At 52.5% G+C, this 19,298-nt stretch overlaps 7 protein-coding genes across 7 annotated transcripts; 4 read left to right on the top strand and 3 right to left on the bottom strand.

Moving 5' to 3' along the window:
- Positions 1-38: 38 nt before the first annotated feature.
- Positions 39-3,827, top strand: PV08_00698 (uncharacterized protein; the record flags this gene model as incomplete). The annotated part of the gene is made up of 1 exon (XM_016375063.1): positions 39-3,827. The coding sequence occupies one exon, from the start codon at positions 39-41 to the stop codon at positions 3,825-3,827; it is 3,789 nt and encodes a 1,262-aa protein (XP_016240339.1).
- Positions 3,828-4,361: 534 nt separating this feature from the next.
- On the top strand, positions 4,362-6,255 carry PV08_00697 (uncharacterized protein; the record flags this gene model as incomplete). Its single annotated transcript, XM_016375062.1, has 3 exons — positions 4,362-4,379; positions 4,638-5,315; positions 5,356-6,255. The coding sequence occupies 3 exons, from the start codon at positions 4,362-4,364 to the stop codon at positions 6,253-6,255; spliced, it is 1,596 nt and encodes a 531-aa protein (XP_016240338.1).
- A 604-nt stretch (positions 6,256-6,859) lies between these two features.
- PV08_00696 (uncharacterized protein) lies at positions 6,860-9,382 on the bottom strand (the record flags this gene model as incomplete). The annotated part of the gene is made up of 1 exon (XM_016375061.1): positions 6,860-9,382. The coding sequence occupies one exon, from the start codon at positions 9,380-9,382 to the stop codon at positions 6,860-6,862; it is 2,523 nt and encodes an 840-aa protein (XP_016240337.1).
- A 408-nt stretch (positions 9,383-9,790) lies between these two features.
- PV08_00695 (uncharacterized protein) lies at positions 9,791-10,466 on the bottom strand (the record flags this gene model as incomplete). The annotated part of the gene is made up of 2 exons (XM_016375060.1): positions 9,791-10,314; positions 10,370-10,466. The coding sequence occupies 2 exons, from the start codon at positions 10,464-10,466 to the stop codon at positions 9,791-9,793; spliced, it is 621 nt and encodes a 206-aa protein (XP_016240336.1).
- A 1,332-nt stretch (positions 10,467-11,798) lies between these two features.
- Positions 11,799-12,371, top strand: PV08_00694 (uncharacterized protein; the record flags this gene model as incomplete). The annotated part of the gene is made up of 1 exon (XM_016375059.1): positions 11,799-12,371. One exon carries the CDS (start codon positions 11,799-11,801, stop codon positions 12,369-12,371), a length of 573 nt encoding a protein of 190 aa, XP_016240335.1.
- A 92-nt stretch (positions 12,372-12,463) lies between these two features.
- PV08_00693 (uncharacterized protein) lies at positions 12,464-12,968 on the bottom strand (the record flags this gene model as incomplete). The annotated part of the gene is made up of 3 exons (XM_016375058.1): positions 12,464-12,665; positions 12,771-12,893; positions 12,940-12,968. The coding sequence occupies 3 exons, from the start codon at positions 12,966-12,968 to the stop codon at positions 12,464-12,466; spliced, it is 354 nt and encodes a 117-aa protein (XP_016240334.1).
- A 1,781-nt stretch (positions 12,969-14,749) lies between these two features.
- PV08_00692 (uncharacterized protein) lies at positions 14,750-18,266 on the top strand (the record flags this gene model as incomplete). Its single annotated transcript, XM_016375057.1, has 6 exons — positions 14,750-14,933; positions 14,989-15,137; positions 15,187-15,286; positions 15,339-15,567; positions 15,618-18,136; positions 18,190-18,266. The coding sequence occupies 6 exons, from the start codon at positions 14,750-14,752 to the stop codon at positions 18,264-18,266; spliced, it is 3,258 nt and encodes a 1,085-aa protein (XP_016240333.1).
- Positions 18,267-19,298: the final 1,032 nt, after the last annotated feature.

Here is a 19,298-nt window from a genome sequence, read left to right as displayed (position 1 = left end):
AACCTCTTCAAACACTTTGTTACTTTCCATCTCCTTGAATGGCAGATGAATCGGAGAAACCTCGACCAAGCCAGGATGGCAGTGAGTCGTCCTCACACCCTCCCCCAGAAAAGGAAACCGAAGGCAGTATTTCAGACTATCTACGAATCTTCAGATATGCCGACAAATACGACTGGACTCTCAATGTCATCGCGCTCATCTGCGCCATCGGATCCGGGGCTTCCCTTCCTCTGATGTCGATCATCTTCGGTAGCTTCACCAACAAGTTCAACAATTACAATTCGGGCGACGGGAGTCCTGAAGCGTTCAAGGCCGATGTGGATCATTTCGTCCTGTGGTTCGTCTACCTCTTTATTGGGAAGTTTGTCCTCACGTACGTTTCCACGGCTGCCATTACCATTTCAGCTATACGAACCACTCGAACTCTTCGACGAGTGTTCCTTGAATGCACCTTGCGGCAAGAGGTCTGGCATTTCGACAAGCAGAGCAATGGAGCAATCGCCACTCAGGTCACTACCAATGGCAACCGTATACAAACAGGTATTGCCGAGAAATTGGTCTTTACCGTGCAGGCACTTTCAATGTTCTTTTCTGCATTTGTGGTCGCTTTGGCGTCTCAGTGGAAGCTAGCTTTAATCACCATGTCCGTCATCCCTGCCATTTTCCTGGTCACCGGCATCTGCATAGCAATTGATGCCGCTCAGGAGGCCAGGATCACCAGGATCTACTCACGCGCCGCTGTCCTCGCAGAAGAAGTCTTATCATCCATCCGGACAGTCCATGCTTTCTACGCCCAGAAGAAAATGGTCGAAAAATATGATGTCTTTTTGCAGCAAGCACACCAAGAAGGGAAGAAGAAATCGCCAAATTATGGCGTCTTGTTCTCAACTGAGTACTTTTGCATTTACGCTGCTATCGCACTGGCCTTTTGGAAAGGTTTTCGCATGTATCAGAATGGCGAGGTTGCCGACGTTGGCAAAGTCTTTACTGTTGTCCTTTCCGTCACCTTAGCAGCCACGTCCATCTCAATGCTTGCGCCTCAGGTTCAGTCGTTTACCAACGCCGCATCTTCGGCCTCCGAATTATTCAGTATCATTGACAAACCCACGCAGCTCGACCCTCTCGACCCTTCTGGAAAGCAGCCAGAGGGCTGCCTAGGTCAAATTGAGATCCAAAACCTGGCATTTGCCTACCCCTCCCGACCATCTGCCCAAGTACTTCGAGATTTCAACTTGACAATTCCAGCTGGCAAGACGACGGCCCTCGTCGGTGCATCAGGTAGCGGCAAAAGCACAATGGTCGGCTTACTTGAACGGTGGTATCTGCCCAGTTCGGGGAGGATATTACTTGATGGGTTGGAACTGGGACAATACAATGTGAAATGGCTGAGAAGCCGCATTCGCCTCGTTCAACAGGAACCTGTGTTGTTTCGTGGCACAATCTTCCAGAACATTGCCAACGGTTTCATGGATGAGCAACGAGATCTGCCTCGCGAAAAACAAATGGAGCTTGTGCAAAAAGCTTGCAAAGCCAGCAATGCCGACGTGTTCATTAATGAGCTTCCGAACGGTTATGAGACTGAAGTTGGCGAGCGAGCCGGAGCCTTGAGTGGAGGTCAACGACAACGAATTGCAATCGCACGAAGTATCATATCGGATCCGAAGATCCTGTTACTCGATGAAGCTACCAGCGCCCTTGACCCGAAGGCGGAGAAAGTGGTCCAGGAGGCCTTGAACCGAGTGTCCAAAGACCGCACTACTTTGGTCATTGCCCACAAACTAGCCACTGTCAAAAGTGCTGACAACATCGCAGTCATTTCCCAGGGGAAAATCGTCGAGCAAGGCACACACCACGAATTGATCCAACGCAACGGTCATTACGCCGCACTGGTGCGTGCACAGGACCTCGGGGCTGACGAACAAGAAGAACATGAGAAGACCCTGCACGAAAAGGCAGCACGAGAAGCTGCTGGTGAACGACCGGCACTTGAGCGCACTCACACCACTGCCACATCTCAAGCTGGAGACCTGGAGAAGCGGAAGGTGCCGGTCGGGACTTTGGGCTACTCGCTCCTAAAATGCATCCTAATCATGTTCTACGAACAAAAAAATCTCTACTGGTGCTTCTTGTTGTCAACAATAGCGGTTCTGATATGCGCGGCCACATTTCCAGGACAAGCCCTTTTGTTTTCGAGATTGCTCACTGTCTTCGAGTTGAGTGGTCATGCGGCACAGGAACGGGCAGACTTTTATAGTCTGATGTTCTTTGTCGTGGCTCTAGGAAATCTAGTAGGATATTTCACGATTGGCTGGACATGCAACGTTGTTTCACAAGTTGTCACCCATCGCTATCGAGCCGAAATGTTCCAGCGAGTACTGGATCAAGACATCGAATTCTTCGACATCCCGGAGAATACTTCTGGTGCTCTCACATCGCAACTGTCAGCTCTACCCACGCAGTTGCAGGAGTTGATATCAGCAAATATTCTTCTCATTTTTATCGTTGTCGTCAACATCGTCTCGAGCAGTGCTCTAGCACTAGCCTATGGATGGAAACTGGGCCTGGTGGTTGTGTTTGGTGCACTTCCACCCCTGCTTTTGGCTGGCTACCTCAGAATTCGTCTTGAGACGAAGCTAGAAGCCGGAAACTCGGCAAACTTTGCAGAAAGTGCTGGGCTTGCAAGCGAAGCAGTTACCGCGATCCGGACCGTCTCATCTTTGACTCTCGAAGGCCATGTTCTCCAACAGTACTCGGACATGTTGAGCAAGGTCGTGCTAAGATCATCCAAAGCTTTGGTTTGGACGATGTTTTGGTTCTCACTGTCACAGTCGATCGAGTTTCTGGCTATGGCCCTGGGATTTTGGTATGGCAGTCGACTACTGGCTTCAGGTGAGTACGACACAACTCAATTTTATATCATCTTCGTGGGCGTTTTGTTTGCCGGTCAAGCAGCAGCCCAGTTCTTCGCCTACTCCACGAGTCTTACCAAGGCTCGGTCGGCTGCGAACTATATCCTCTGGCTGCGGACATTGAAGCCGACCATCCGCGAAACGGAGGAGAACAAGAAAAAAGGGCCAGTGGGTGGATGCCCTGTCGACCTCGAGGACATTGAATTCAGGTATCGTCAACGTGATTCGGCTCGAGTTCTCCGCGGGGTTTCCATGACAATCGAGCCAGGACAATTTGTAGCTTATGTGGGCGCTTCTGGCTGTGGCAAGTCAACGTTGATCGCTTTGTTGGAACGATTCTACGACCCGACCTCGGGCCGAATTTCATTTGCACACGAGAATATTGCAGAAATGTCGCCGCGCTTGTACCGCGGCCATATGTCTTTGGTCCAACAGGAACCCACACTTTACCAAGGCTCCGTTCGCGAGAATGTGACGTTGGGCCTCGAATTCGAACCATCAGAAGAGCTTGTCAAGGACGCCTGCCGCAAGGCCAATGCTTTGGATTTTGTCATCTCTTTACCAGAAGGCTTTGAAACGCCCTGCGGCTCACTAGGGATGCAGTTCTCCGGCGGGCAACGACAGCGGATCGCCATCGCAAGAGCATTGATTCGAAATCCAAAGCTGTTGCTACTTGACGAAGCGACGTCAGCCCTCGACACGCAATCGGAACGTCTGGTTCAAGCTGCCCTCGATGAGGCATCCACGAGCCGAACGACAATAGCAGTGGCGCACCGACTTTCCACTATTCGGAATGTTGATGTTATTTTTGTGTTTGCCAACGGGAGAATCGCCGAAACGGGCACTCACGCGGAACTACAACGACTGAGAGGAAGATATTACGAGATGTGTTTGGCACAATCTCTAGACCAAGCATGAGCGTTCACAGAGAAGCGGAAAAGGGCGGTGGGATCTTTTAGGATAGGTCTAGTGGCGTGTTACTTACTACAGGCGTTTGGATTCAGATACGACAACTTGTACAATAAGTAGCATAGAGCATGTAATGAAAGGGTACTCGTACAGATTACGCAGTTAGGCTCCTTTCCCTTCCCCATGCTGATCATCACCTCATCTCCGTGCGGGTACTTACCAAGGCGTACATACCCAGATAACTACTGTAGGAAGTTATTTGGCTAATAAGCCTTATGGAACCCGGCGGGAGTGATGAGTGGGAGAGAGGGGGAGCGGATGACCAGGGGCTGAGTGCTCGTTCCGCTCTCAATCCGTCCATTAGCACAACTATCAGGATCAGGCTGTACTGGACCGCACGCAGTTGTCTTATATTCAACTAAACACACGTATGGGCTCCTCGTACTCACGCTCTCGCGCCGCCTTTTGAACTGAACTGGTTCAGAGTATTGTATGCTTGATGCTCTGACGCCTGACAGGCATTGAATCAGGCCCGGCCGCATCATGTCTTGGGTTGGAAGGGTAAGTCAAGCACTGAGACTGATTTCCTGTCAGCGATTCAACCTGACACTTTCCATCTACGACTATACACATATGAGCATTGTAGTCAAGGGTACCCTAGATGAAGGGTATTTGGATTCTTGCACTCCTCACAACACAAGCAGTGCCACCATCGCTCTCCATTTACCCCCCCGGCGCGCGGACCCATGCATACAATTATCTATCTATCTATTATTCTCAAACTGACATGGCGTCTCTTCCTTGTCAATCTCAATCCAGTTGCTTCTCTATTTCCACGACTGGAACAACATCGTCAACAGCATCATCCGAACCACGACGACCAAGAAGCTCGACGCCCTCGCATCGTCCGCGACCAGCGCCGACAATGCACCGTTCAGACCCCTACGCATCGGCGTCCTCGGCGCCGCCGAGATCAACTACTTGTCCATCATCGAGCCCGTGTCGACGCACCCGACGGCGCTCATCACCGCCATCGCGGCTCGGGACAAGTCCCGCGCCGAAGCGCAGATCGCCTCCTTCAAGGCCAGCCTCCCGGGCCCGGTGAAGGCTTACGGGTCCTACGACGAGGTTCTCGCCGACGGGGACATCGACGCCGTCTACATCCCGCTGCCCAACAGCTTGCATTACAGATGGGCCGTCGCGGCGCTCGAGGCCGGCAAGCACGTCCTGGTCGAGAAGCCCGTCACGTCCAACGCGCGCGAAGCCCGCGCCCTCGCCGCCGCCGCCCACCGCACGGGCAAAGTCGCCCTCGAGGCGTTCCACTGGCTCTTCCACCCGGCCGCGCACACGGTCAAAGCCATGCTGACGGGCGGCGAGTACGGGCGGGTCGTGTCCGTGACTCCCACCATGTTCCTGCCCGCGGCCCGCGGGCGTGCTGGGTCCGGACGACATCCGGTTCCAGTACGCCCTCGGTGGCGGGAGCTCGATGGACTTGACGTACGTGTACAGTGCAGCATGCTACTATGCGGATCAACAGGGCCCGCTTCATCATCATCATCATCATCATCATCATCTTCCTCAACCTCCCTCTCCTGAGAGTGGTGCAAGTACAGGTGCGAGGACAGGTACGAGTACAAATGCGGGTCAGAGTGCTCAAGATGGACAACAAGGTCCAGAGCGAACCGGCACCCACGGTCTGGGTTTCAAGGTTCTCGAAGCCACGCCACGGATCAACGCAACCGACAAGCTCATCGACGACGCGATGAATACAGTCATTTCGTTCTCGTCAGGGGATCCCAGCGACGACGACGACGACGATAGAGGGTCATGGGAGACAAAAGCAATCACGGCCTGCGACCTCTACGTGCCCAAGCTGTTCGGGCTCGTCCCGCGGGTGTGGGTGCCTCCGCCCAGCGTCAAGATCGAGTGCGAAAGGGCCGAGATCCAATTCACCAATTTCGCCGGGCCGTGGCTGGGCCACGCGATCGTCGTGACGCCCGTGACGCGCGACGCCGCGACCGGCAGAATCGTGTCGCGGGGGAAGAAGGGCAAGCCGCAGAAATGCTACGTCGGCGGACCCGTGTGGGAGCTTGAAAGGGACCACGAGGATGGAGGCAAAGCGGTGGGCGAGGAGTGGTGGACGACGTATCGGTACCAGCTTGAAGGGTTTGTCAGGAAGATACGTGAGGTCGAAGAAAGAAGAGAAGAAGAAGGGAAGAAGAATGAGGATGAGGACGAGAATGCGCAGAACGAGAACAGGGACGTTGTCAACGACGAAGCACGGCCCAGAAGCACCAGCAGCACCAGTCACTCCAAGCACGGTCGTCCCGGCTACGTTTACAGAGGCCCCTGGGTGAGCCTGGATCTGAGCGTGAGGATCATGGACGTCATTGACGCAGTGTACGAGAAGGCCGGGTTACCTGTCCGTGGAGAGTGAATCAGCATGGCCCAACACCCAACGTGCCTTGCTCTACCTTACCTGGCCCCCCAGGTGGTAGATATAGGGATACAGTGGCTACCAGTCAATTGATACGTCACATTCTAAATGATCATGCAACATCTAGGTACTATGATCAAACCAGTGGCTCTAGGTATGAATATAAAGCCATTTACTTTGAAATTCAAAGTCGCTAGCGATGGCTTCTGAAGAATAAGACCAATATGCAACGTCAGTCAGTCGGCCGACTTTTGACATGTATGTAAGTTAGGTCAGGTAGGTATACCAGATTACCTAGTTATACTAAAATAAGGAAAAAGCAGACGCTCAAACGCAGCAAGGGAAACCATCACGACAACGAAATACCCAGAACCAACAGACCAAGGCGCCAAAGGGGTTCGCCGCCTAAGCAGTGCACGCTTTTTCGTGCCAAACGACACATTTGCTGGAATCCAAAAAGAAAAGAGAAGGCGAGTCCCAACCAAAGGCAACACACCAACCAAACCTCAAACCCGCCAAAAATCAGGTAATCGTAGAACATCAGATCACTCCATCTCTTTCCCTCTTCTTCTTTCTCTCTCGTCGGGCGAAGAGAATACACATCTCACCAGGCTGTTCCCTCTTCTTGTGCCTGTCTCAATTTCTCATAAAATGCCAATGGCCAGCCCTTCATTTCCTCATCCTTGGGCAGACAGCTGACTCCTTCGGGAGCATTGATCTCGCCCCTTGCTCGCATCGACTCCTCCCTTCGTCGACAATAGCCCACCACATTTCCAATCACACGACCAAGCATATCTGGACTGATGGCCACGGGATTGAGGAACGGGTCACCATCACTGAGCAGTTCTTCCACCGTCGGCCGTAGACTCTGCTCCCTTGTCAGGCATCGTTTCAATGTCTTAATCAGTCCAAATGGTACCACTGCCCCTCCAATACCCGTTCCAGGGAACGCTATCTCGACCTTGGGATTGGGGATGCTCATGATTCGCTCGAATTGCTTCGTGATGTGTGCAAATGGGGGCTGGCCGTAGGTCATCTGGTAGAGTATGCACCCCAAACTCCATACGTCACTCGGTTTGCCGAGCTTGAGGATTTTGCCTACACCACCATATCCTGCGGGTGCGTGCTGTGCGACCAGGCTCTCCGGACTCATGTAGTTGGGCGTGCCAATCTGATTTTCACGGTGGACATTGACCGTGTCGTCCGCAATTGCGTTCGCAATGCCAAAGTCGATCAGTTTCAACTGGCCTTTGACAAGAAGGAAATTCGCGGGTTTCAGATCAGAATGAACAATGTCATACTTGTGTACTGCCGCTACACACTCGAGCATTTCTTTCCAATAGTGCCGCGTGAACGTGATGTCAAGTCGTGCGTTCTCCGACTTCAGCTGTTCGTTGAGCATTTTGTTGAAATCACTCTCGCCTAACTCCATCATGACGTTGAGCACCCCCTTCTCTTCGTTGATTTCGTAGTCGTAAAGGCGAATCACACGGTCGACATTTTCGAGTCGCTTGAGTAGATCAATTTCACCTTTGTAACCTGCGATAGCAGCCATGTCGGCATCCTCCAGGTTGACCCTCTTGAGAGCGAAGATCTTGTAGTTCTCAGCCATGATGCGAAAGACACGAGAGGAGCCTCCGCGCCCGATACAGTCAAGCCGCCTGTATGTCTTGCCGTTGAGTACATAATGGACGGATCGCTTGTTGCGAGATCCAGCATTGGAGGTGGCGGCGTCGAGGATGGACATTTTTGGGGGAGGTGCTGGTGCCGGGCGATGTGGTGTGTTATGTGACTTTGCAGCAAGCGGTTGGCGAGAAGGGGAGACATGGTCTAATTGTTTCTTCTCAGACTTTGGCCGGTCTTCATGGATCTCGAGGACCGCTGGGGAAGGCTTGGTGCGACGAAATGTTGGTGGAGGTTCATTTTCCTGACCAGGCCCAGACGCTGTAGAAGGCAGTGGCGGTATTTTGAAAATGGGATCTCGTCGAGAGCTGGAGGACTTCGATGACGACCGCGCGACTTCTTGAGATCGTGGTGTAGGTAGAAGCTGGTGGCGGGATTCTGGCCTTGCCGATGACAGCTTTGGTGATGGTTGCTTCATTGGCTCTGGTGATGCGGTTCTCGGTGACATATCCGTTACCTTGATCTGCTTTGGACTGCCTTGCAGCGCCAGCATATCATCCGGCAGATCTGCCAATAGAGGCTCTCTGACTCGCCTTCCCACTTCCATTTCGGGAGTGCCTGCTCGTTCCTGATCTTGATTGTCAAGAGGCATTTCGTCTTCCTCGCTTGCACGGCGGACCATGCCTCTTCTGACAGGTCTATTCAGCAAAGCGCCTCCAATCCTTCGAACCCGCATCGTGCTTTGCGCTCCATTATCTTCCCCCCTTCGGGGACGTGCTACTGTGGAGGGCGGCATGGCGTTCTCCTCGTCCGGGCTGCTGTGTATATACCCATTGCTTGGACTATTCGATCTGCTGGCGCTCTGAGGTTCGGTGCCGGCAGGACCAGATTGAGGGTCTCCAGTATCTGGCCTTGTGGGAGGCGATCTTGACAAGCGATTCCCTCCACTTACACGAACTCGTCGTATCCTCGGGCCAGGGGTTTCAGAATCATTGGTTTCTGGATTTGTAAGTGCAGTCGATCTGTCTTGAATCCGGTACATAAAGGAACCGTCTCTTCCCAGGGTTGCGGCTGGCGCAGGCCTAACACTTGACGTTACTCGGACAACTCGTGGTGCTGGGCTCCCGTCTCTTTGCTGGGGCGGACTAGATGCTTTGAGCATCTCAAGAGGCGAGATCTTGCTCCTACGTCTTGAAGTGCTCGTCGTCCTTATAACTCGAGGTTCGGGTTCCAGATTCTCCTTTTCTGCATCCAGTTGCGGCTCATCCTCCCCTAATATGGCCTGCGCCTCTGCACTTAATTTTATGGGTGCAAGGTCTTCATCGTCTGAGCTATCGCCAGTCATATTTCGAGAGAGTCTTGGATTTGTCTCTGAAGCCATCGAAAGGGGCAGAGGTTGGGCACGATTGACTGCGGATCGTGTTGTTGAACGATACTGTGACCGACGCGGATTACTTGAGGTGACGGCCAAGGCTGCTGGGATAGGGGACATATACGCCGCCATCGCGAGGGTTACAGTCGTGTAGTAATATTCGAAGGTCTGCTCATTGCTGTGCAGTGATTGTTGTTGAATAGGGTGGTTATGTCTTCTGCCCCAGGACGCGATGCTCGCAATAATGGATGCATATGTGGATAATCACAGGAGGGATCGGATTATCTAAAGTCCGATCTCCATCTGTTTGGAGCTGTTGTCACGGCAACCAGAAATTCAACCCTATCAGCATCTTTCCGCCTTCAGACAAATTACGATTATGATATTATCAAGAGTAGTGCACGACGACACTTTTATCCTGTAGTTAAGCCGCCTCCAAATGCCACACCAATGCCAACATTGCTATCATTGACTTCTCGCTCAAACACAGCAAAGACGATGTGCACGACAGAGCAAACCAACTGTAGCTCGGCCCGCCTCTCACAACATCAGAGCGAATCCAGCAAAAATACCTGCAACAAGGACCCCCAGTCCGTACAGCTGACCCATGTTGACAATGACCCTTGTGGCAGCTGAGCTTCCAGAGTCACCACCAGCTGTAGTTGCAGCAGCAGATGCACCACCAAAGCCCGTGTAAACAACCCCTCCGTCAGAAGCAGTCGAGGCAGCTGCTCCATTGGTGGTTGATGTGGCAGACATTGTAGAAATAGTGCTTGTATTTACTCTGGTGGGGTCTGTAGCACCACAAGGGTGATTTTGAACGCATGCAGCAGCACAGGTGTTGTCATTCCCACAGTTGGCTTGACAGTCGGTGTTGTATTGCGTGCAGATATAGTAGGGCATGGTCAGGGAGTATTCCGAAGCGTTGGGAGAGAGGCCGTTGGCACATATGCAACTGTAGGCAAGGTCTGTGGGATCACAGTCGTTGGAATTGGTACCGGCCGAGTTGGTCTGGTCGACACAGATCAAGGGACATTGTGCTCTCTGAGAATTGCACCAGGTCTCTGCAAATACTGTTAGCGATGACCTCGGTGCTGGTGATCCGATGGAGAAACCCACGCCTTGTAGACAACGGTACAGAGTTCGGATCAATTGTCTGCGTGATTGCTAGTTGGGTGAACGCAGCTACAGTTGTTGCAAGGACCAAGAACTGCATGGTTGCAAGGAGAACTGAGAGGGGGTGCGTTAACGAGGTGTCTGTTGCCGGCAAAGGTTGGGATGTTGCTGGTGCTGATAATGGTAGAATAGTCTACTGAAGAAGAGAATAATGATTGTAGGTTCAATTACAAGAACGTATATCTCTGTAAGATGGATATGCTGTGAAACGAAAGGTAAGCGGTGAGTATCGGGGAGTGAAAGCACGAGAAGAGCAACAGAAGCCTTCAAATAGAAAATACCGGGCCCGGCGTCGTAAAAAAGGGTCACCACGGGGGACCAGGACGATCCGACGGCATGCCAGCCTCGGATGGCGTCGAGAGACATTCACGCGAGATTCGTCCCCGCCACTCGCGGTGATGCAGACCAGCCACTGTTGTCGAGGGATAGAAAGTCATATGGCATGACTGGCGGCACACTGTGCAGCGGAAGAGGTTGAATTGTCTCAGACGTGCATTTTCTGGAGGTGTCGTAGATATGTCAAGCTCATCCATGGGCGCAGTTCGCCCTTGGGTGGGAAGCTGAGCATCCAATGGCGAAGCCTCCGGACTTTAGACGCGCCACTAAAATTCAAGACCCCAGAATGGCCGCTGACTGATTTGCAGATGCACGGCGCAGAAGCGAACTGCTTGCCACCATAATCACGCTTTCTCATGCAGTATGCCATACCTGATGCTAAGATCTTTAATGGTGGAGCGATGAAGATGGACCCGGCTCGTTGACGAGCCACCACACGCCAGTTTCAGTGAGGGAGATGTTACTCGCACAGTGTGCGGACTCGGTAGGTATCTCACGAACACCTTCAGTTTAGGGAACAACTCAGGCCACTAGAGCACCCGGCCTTTTTACTGATGCCACGCAAGCCCGCTCCACGGAAGAGCAGTGATCCATACGCGGGACTCTGCACGGTGCCCGTACAGAAGGCACAGAAGGTGACGGGAGGATACAGATCCTCGGACTGCTATGTGCTCCAACCTTCCGCACTCCCAATTCGCTCATGCAGGAATCATTCAGCAGATAAACAGGCAGATTGAGAATGCCAGCCTGCATTTCATATGTGATGGCGGTAGGCGGACTGATGGACGGGATTTCATGCTTTGTTGAATGCCTATAGGCTATAGTAGTTATTCCATCCGTGGGAGCGAGAAAAAAAAGCCACAAAGCGTGCTTGACGGAACCGGACTAGCGCTTCGACGCGATTGCCGGGCCTTGGCTTCAGCTGTCATCAGGCCGTCCAAAAGCTGTAGCAACTCTTCTGGAACACGCATGGCCGAGTTTCATCTCCAGTCAGTCGTCCAGCTCGATGATCAAGCCACATGCATCCGACACATGCATGGACAACTCTAGCTCGGCACCCGATGCCGACACGCGGTCCGATATCAACGAAGCAGCCCGTGTCGATGATTCGATAGACGCCCGCCCTGTCTTTTCTCCCCCACCCTACTGGCGTCACAACAGAAATGCTTCATATTCAAGCGAGTTCTCGGATCGACCGCCTGCTATCATTCTCGAAGATCACACGCTGTCTCGAGAAGCCAGTAGAGCTGCGTTGTGGGCAAAGGCCATCACCATCGACGACTATGTCATTGTACAAGGGACTACGGGCATCGGATCGTATGTTGTCTGGAACTGCAAAGTGCAGACCTTGGACGGCGGACCGATGGTGATTCGGAAACGATATTCAGAATTCGACGAGCTGAGGTCCAGGTTGATCAAAGCCTTTCCTCATTCAACAAATTCTTCTCTACCTCCGCTCCCACCAAAGAGCGCCATCTACAAATTCCGCCCGAAGTTCCTCGAAAAGAGGCGTCAGGGCCTGGCTTATTTTCTAAATTGTGTCATGCTTAACCCGGAATACGCTGGCTCTACGATTGTCAAGGACTTTATTTTTCCACCTGAGAATTAGGACATTAAAATGTCAGTACCACGGGGTGAAGTCGAATTCTACCTTCGGCGTATAGCCAACATTTGCATCATGGTCTGATAGCATGCTCTTCTTCAACTCTTCTGAGCATCGTGGCCCCAATTCTTCAACGATCGGTAAGAGTTGCTGTTGGTATCTTGTTTCGCCTTCTCCTCCTGCGCCAAATGACGCTTGTTGTACGCAGCAACTCTACGCATGTGCTTGAGGTCATCCTTGTCATACTTGGAAGGATCCTTTTCAGGATTCTTTCTAAGGATCTCGACGATTTTCCTGCCACTTCGCGGGTATCAGCATCCACAGCAAAATAGGCTGTCGGCCACCCTCGAAGTACAAATGCCGGAGGAATGTCTCGCAGATTGAGACGAGCCAGATCTGTGTTACCTTTCGTGACCGATGCTTTCACCCGAGCCATCATCCTTCGACCAGCCGGATTTCTGGGAATCATCGCCCTTCAACCACTTTTCGAGGTCTTCTGCAGACATGTTCACCGTGCTATTGAAGTCTCTGTATTGCGTCAGGAGTGCATAGGCGCCGGTGCTTTATTCCTTACTTGACCACGTCTTCGTCGCTTTTGACCATTTTGACCGTGGCTGTCGAGAAGGTTTTGCAACAATTGAGTGTTGTGGTTCTTGAATGTGCGAAATACTGTCTCAACATCTAATGTAATGACTTGTGAAGAACAGCCGTCACCTTGTCATCTGCTTTGAATGATCAAAGATGATACTGACTGCTGCGGTGCGAGTTGATTGGTTACGTCATGACTCTGCAGGTGGACTTGGGGGCATTTAAGGATGATCATGTCATGTCTGAGCCGCACATGGCTACTGGGTACACATGTCTACGAATCGACTTTCGATTTTGACTCGCTGTCACTTCGGATGTGCCCTGTAACAAGGCTGAGATAGTGCATGTACAATATCTCAGTTACAGATTAGTGATAAAGGGAGGGGATTTTTGATCTTTGACTGACGGCCAATAAAATCAGAGAAGATGAAATTACCCTGGTGCTTCACATTCTACTCCGTACATTCCTTGATAAGGATCATCCCTTCGCCAATGCAAGAGATGCAGGAGTCATGCAGAGTCCCGTCTGAAATTCCGCGCGAATAATTGTGTGAATAACGTCCTCTTTCCCACTTCCGATCCGTACACTGTTATATTTCGATCGAGACTGGTCGAGACACCCTGACGGGACGAACCAATCTGCGGCTCGGAAGGACAAGTCAATCTCTGGAGCCGGGAAAGGTCCCACAAGAAGTGAAGGGCGGTACTCCGAGAGAGAGGGAGAGAGCGCGCATTATTGTACTCGGTACTCCGTACAGTCATTCACAATAGTTGGGGGTTGGATGAGATCATTCATGAGATCATTCGGACGGACATCTCATCTATGCTCGCTAAGGATTGATCCTCTTGCGCAACAATGGTCGCTAAAGCTCGCAGGTGTTTCGAGAGTCGAGGCTCGCGTCGCGCAGAACAGGAGATGGTGTCCGTTATTCCCCACCATTGAGCACTCAGCACTCAGCACTCAGCACAAGGCCTAAGTCCAATTTTGGGCCTCTACTGATCGGGGCGCTGAAGCAGACAGCCGACGGGCTAACCACAAGCATCAAGTCGCCAGGCTGGTGGGTATTGGCCGTGCTGCTGTTCGGGATATGCAGCGTTGATCAACAGTGGCTGAAGAAGAGTGTGTCATTCGTGTGAGAGGATGAAAGTGCAAGGACGAGCTCTCCACCCATGCCCGACGGAAGCTTGTTTAAGGGTGGAGGGGGCCAACCAACGCCCAAGCACCAAAGCCCAAACAGCCCAAGACTCCCGGCGGATTGTCCCTTAGCCCCCCCTGCTAATCCACGGCCGGGACGCTAAACTGCTGAACCCTTTTCGTGACTTGACACGAGCCTCTGTCGCGACTCCAGGCCTTTTTTTGTCACTGCCAACACTTCAACGTGCCAACAGGATTTCTTCGTCTCTCTACATACGCAATCATTTGTTGTCAACGCCTCGTTTTGCAGCCCGCTGCGCTGTACAACTCGAGGGTTTCTCTTCTCGACACTCCTTCATTCCGATTTACTTTTCAGAACCCATTTATTTCCCAGAACTCTGTCTGTATCCGCTTTTCGCCCCGTACCGAAACCCCCCCTGAGTGACAGCGTCCTGCATATGCAACCTGCCGGATTGCAAGCCTCAGCCTATCTCCCGTTTGTTGTCCAACAAGTCTCGCGCCGGAGTCCTGCTACCAATTTTCAAAGTGCGAACTTTAACAGGCTCATTTCCTCCCACCACCCTGCATGCTGCCGAACAGATGAAAAGGCCCTGCACTACCATACTGGTCTGAATTCTCACAACCGTCGTCCGCTTGAGCCATGCCGTTCTTTTCCAAGGTCTTCAAGGGCAAGGATGGGACTGTCAAAAAGTCAACTGCGCCGGTCGCAAACGGTCATACCGACAAGAAGCCTCAATGGTCCGATGCTTGGATAAGGACGAGGGTTGATCCCGAGGAGGTCTCCGAATTACTGCACCTGTGTACCGCGGAACTCAAGTCAAGAGGTACGTTGCTGCCCATCGATGCATTGGTAGAGACTGTCCCCTGACAACATCTTAGCACTCGACGTTCCTTTCCTTCTGCTCCCCTTCCGTCCCTCATCGGATCCTTCTGCGGCGAGAACCTTCGTGCGCAACTTTTTCCTTCCACCTCAAGATCGAGAACCGCTCAGAGGGTCGATACTGGAGAATGAGTTGCGCATGACTGAGGTCATGGTAAGAATGGACGGACAAGTTACACCCGGCAGGAACTAACAAGCCTCAGGTTCTGATCAGCGTGATGAAATGGTGTTGGGCGCGGCTACCCGGCGGTGTTGTTACTTGGGAGGTTTACGAAGGCTTTCGTGTTGGAGAGAAAGGTTAATCATGTTTCTATTTTGGGGCGACTGTGACAGGTGCTGACACAACTAGATTCTGGTTACGCGCGCGACGCCTTTAGCACATTCATCCCACTAGGTGCAGACTCCTCCGCCCGGGGACAGATTATCCAGGATTTTTTCGACTTACTTGCCGCGACTGCTGCGCATGGCAAGGCAAACGGTCTTGGAGGCCACAAGCTATCCAGATATGCCGGATGGTGGGCCTTTGAACACTATGACAGTGGAAAAGGCTTTGAAACGGGGTACAAGTCATGGGCAAGGTGCGAGGCTCCCAGGAGCAATATCTCTGTCCAAAGCTGACCCCATGCAGTGCTGCTGATGCAACCGCTCATCTATTCTTCGCCTATTTACGCTCACTGTCTCCCGGTGGTGGGAAGTCAAGTGGTATCTTGACTCTACCCCGGTCATTACAACAACTTCTCGACTCTACGAGCTATCCTCCCAAAAGCGCATTGCTATCGAACAGTACTACGAAAGTAGTCATGATTGTAGACGTAGTTTCTCCTACGCCTTATGCACTGCTGCGACGAGCAAAGAACTTCGAATACAGGGACGATGACCGTGAGCTACAACAATTTGCAAGCTACGATGACCCAGTGGAGGCATTAACAGATGAGTGTCGCCGTGTCCTCAAAGCAATATCTTCCGCAAACCAGTCCAGTGTCTCGAATGCCAAGACGTCTACGAGTTTGGTCCATCCGTCCTGGTCAAGATTCGAGGATATAGGTTTCGGAAGTTCTCTAGACGAAGAGGAGGATGATGATGGCGGTCTGCTGGGACCCAGGCCAGCCAACCCCAGGCCTCTGCGTACAGCACCTCGTGCGGGTGGATATCAGGATCTTGCTAGGCCGACAACACCTTCGTGGGCAGATTTCCTTTCGTCTGGCTTTGCCAATGAGAATGGCGATACCGCTCATGCGCCAATCCTACTCCCTCCAGATAAGATCCTCCCGCCCATAAATTCCACCATGGCAAGAGGTCAAAGTTCTCAATCGCATCGCAGACATCTCGACTTACAACCCAATTTGGAACCTGGCGAGCTTGCAAGCATTACCAGGATGGCTGTAGATGATTCATTCTGGTGGGTATGGATCAGCAGTCTCGCACCTGAAGAATTGACTTCACGAAAGGCGGTGTTCGGCCGCTGTGCGCTCATAGAAACGGTTCTATCAGATGGTCATTGGATGGTCATGGAAGAGCAAGTCAAGGGAGCTGCCCCAGAACCAGCTGTCGGCGCTTACATCGCTGAGACGAAGAAGTCGTTTCTCGGTTTCACGACAAAGCGTGGACGCTTAACCCGACGTCGCTCGCAAACGAAGAAGAGCCCTCTGACCCCGGGGCCACACCTCGAAGGCGGCAATAGAGCCACATTGGCACCAGACCAGCAAGCTAAAATCCAGCAAGCTGCAGCTGAACTATCGAAGAAGAAGGAAGCTGAAGAACGGGAGAAAGCCGCGTCTGCTCGGAGAGGACGTGCACCCGATATGGTCATACCTTCCAAGACCAACAGCATCTTCACCATCGGACCACTCATTAAGGATGAGGCGTCACCGGCACTCCAGTGGGCAAGTCAGTACGACAAGAAAGCCATCCGGGCTAAGTACCTGGGCGACTCCATGGCCGGCAAAGGATCGCGCGAAATGTTGACTCTTCCCTCGGGCGGTCTTAGCAGGTCTACGTCGACTCTCTCCGTGGTGAGCAAAAACAAAGACCTGCCAGCTCCACCTGGAAACGAGTCCCGACCTGCTCTGTCCGCGAGGAGCCATTCAGAAGAGCCACTTGAGAGAGCAAAACCAAAGTCTGCATACCCTGCTAGCGATGCCGCCCCCATTGTGGTCGAGCCAACACCTATTCCAGTTGTAGCTCAGATTCCCGTCGAGATAAATCCTGCGCTCGAGGCGGCAGAGATACCCCTGCCTCCAGCGACACCTGAGATCAGCCAGGAGGCAGCCGCAAAAACAGCCCAGCCGCCCAAGCAACATGCCAAATTGCGAAAATCTATTGACCAACACGGGAAACCACCCGAGGAGAGAAAAAGCAGAGGCAAGACCCCAACCGGGCCACCGCCAGTGCAGCATAAGAGCGGCATCCGTCGGTTGTTCGGTACCAAGCGATCCAAGTCAAAGGATTCCAGGGGCCGAGAACCCATGCAGTCGGAAGAACGGCCTGCTTCGCCCGTTGACGAGGATCCTGCAGTTGCCGCTGCAAGACGCGCATTGGAAGGCCAGCCTGCGGAACCTGGTGATGGACCGACATCGCCACCTCTTAGTCCAGGTCATTTTATGGGTTTGGCGACGGCGAAACCACCAAAGGCTGTTCAGAATGAGGCACCACCGACTGTATCCATGAGCGCTCCTGTGGAGATGGGGTCGACACCGCATCTCCCCAGTCAGGCAGAGCCTCCTGCCGAAGCGCTGGCTGCGCCACCAAGGACGCGGAGAGACGAGGAGTATGATCAATTGTCTCGCGTCGATACGAACGAGCGAGAGCATGCTGACAAGGAGTTTTCGACCTTCGACCAAGGGCCATTACTTGACCAGCCCGCGTTTGTTCCAGCCGATACACCTACTCGAAGCGAGTTTGCCACCCCCGCGGAAGAAATGCCCGCTCCAACGATGAACATATACTCTGCAGTCACGGCAGGGCAAGAAGAGAGCTCGGTAGATGAAGAAGAGCCATCTGTATCCGTCGAGCAGGTCAACCCCTCAGATCGCTGGGCTCAGATACGCAAGAACGCAGCTGAGAGAGCCGCAAGACAATCTGAAGAGCAGACGACCCGTAGTCGGACAGAAACACGCACTGATGATGGCGACACTAGTGGAGAGGAGAGTAAGTGCTAAATTGAAGATTTCTGGACGAGCTTTCATACTGATTGTTTACAGCAATTGAATCCCGCGTGGCACGAATCAAAGCGCGCGTGGCTGAACTCACTGGCAACATGGACAATACCAGGCGTTGAAGGCCCACCATCGATCATTATTTCTTACACCACCACACTTACATACACTGTGACGACAAATCAATTTTCCTTTTCACTTGCGGATGATTTTTATGGGAACCTATACTGGGCGCTGGCGTTTGAACCTGTTATGGAGATACCACCTTGAGCCTCAAAATGCGATAACTTCGCATTCTTTTCAGTTTTTCTATCCTTGAGAGTGAGCGTTTTAGCAACAGTCACGCTTGCTGCAGGCCAGCACACTAATACCACCCTTTCCCTTCGACTTTTAATCAGTTGCGCAATTTGAGGATACATCAGAAAGGGCCTGACCACAACAATTACGGGTCAATCGCGACGAAAATAGATGGTCTGGGGTAGTCGGGAGGAAGACGAAGGTAGACCACTTGTGAAATAAGACTTGGCCTAGAAGGGGATTCGACGGCGAGAGGTGGAGAGAAGACGAGGCAGCAGCATAGCCGAAGGATGAGAAAGATGTAAAGGTGCTTCGGCGCCGCGGCGGCAAAGTACCTCTTCCTAATCCAGCCGAACGGCAAGTAAATATCAAATAGGTGTCGGTGGCAGTCTGGTGGCGGCACCGATGAATCGAATTTTCTGCAAGGATGTTCCCTCCAGTCCATTGGGAGTGTTATAAGCAGCGCAAGCTGATTCACGTAGAGAGTGAGATGAGAGGGGGCTAGAGCTGGATTGCCCTGCCAGCAAGCCTTACGCCGACCGCAACAGGAAGGCGAGCGGACGTGCAGGAACGAGGTGGGATTCAGACGAACTGCCGCTAAGCTCAGGAAGAGGGAGGCCGTACTCGTCTGATGTTCGAGAGCGATGGTTTGTAAAGGCTGCGGCGCGAGTCGGAGTCGGAGTTACATATTGGTCTGTGGACATTGAAGGATCAGACTGAGCCTTCCACTACCGACCGTGTGATCAAGAATCCATGACGGTTGTCAAGCACGGATACTGAATAATGGACCGAGGATGGAGAACGGAGGATTGAAAGCATGTCGGATCAGGTATGCAGGGCCGGCGGGGAGTCATCAA

The sequence above is a fragment of the Exophiala spinifera genome (genome assembly GCF_000836115.1).
Source record: "Exophiala spinifera strain CBS 89968 unplaced genomic scaffold supercont1.1, whole genome shotgun sequence".
Classification (NCBI taxonomy): domain Eukaryota; kingdom Fungi; phylum Ascomycota; class Eurotiomycetes; order Chaetothyriales; family Herpotrichiellaceae; genus Exophiala; species Exophiala spinifera.
Note: the sequence above shows the minus strand (reverse complement) of the source record. Positions and strands in the feature narration are given on the sequence as shown.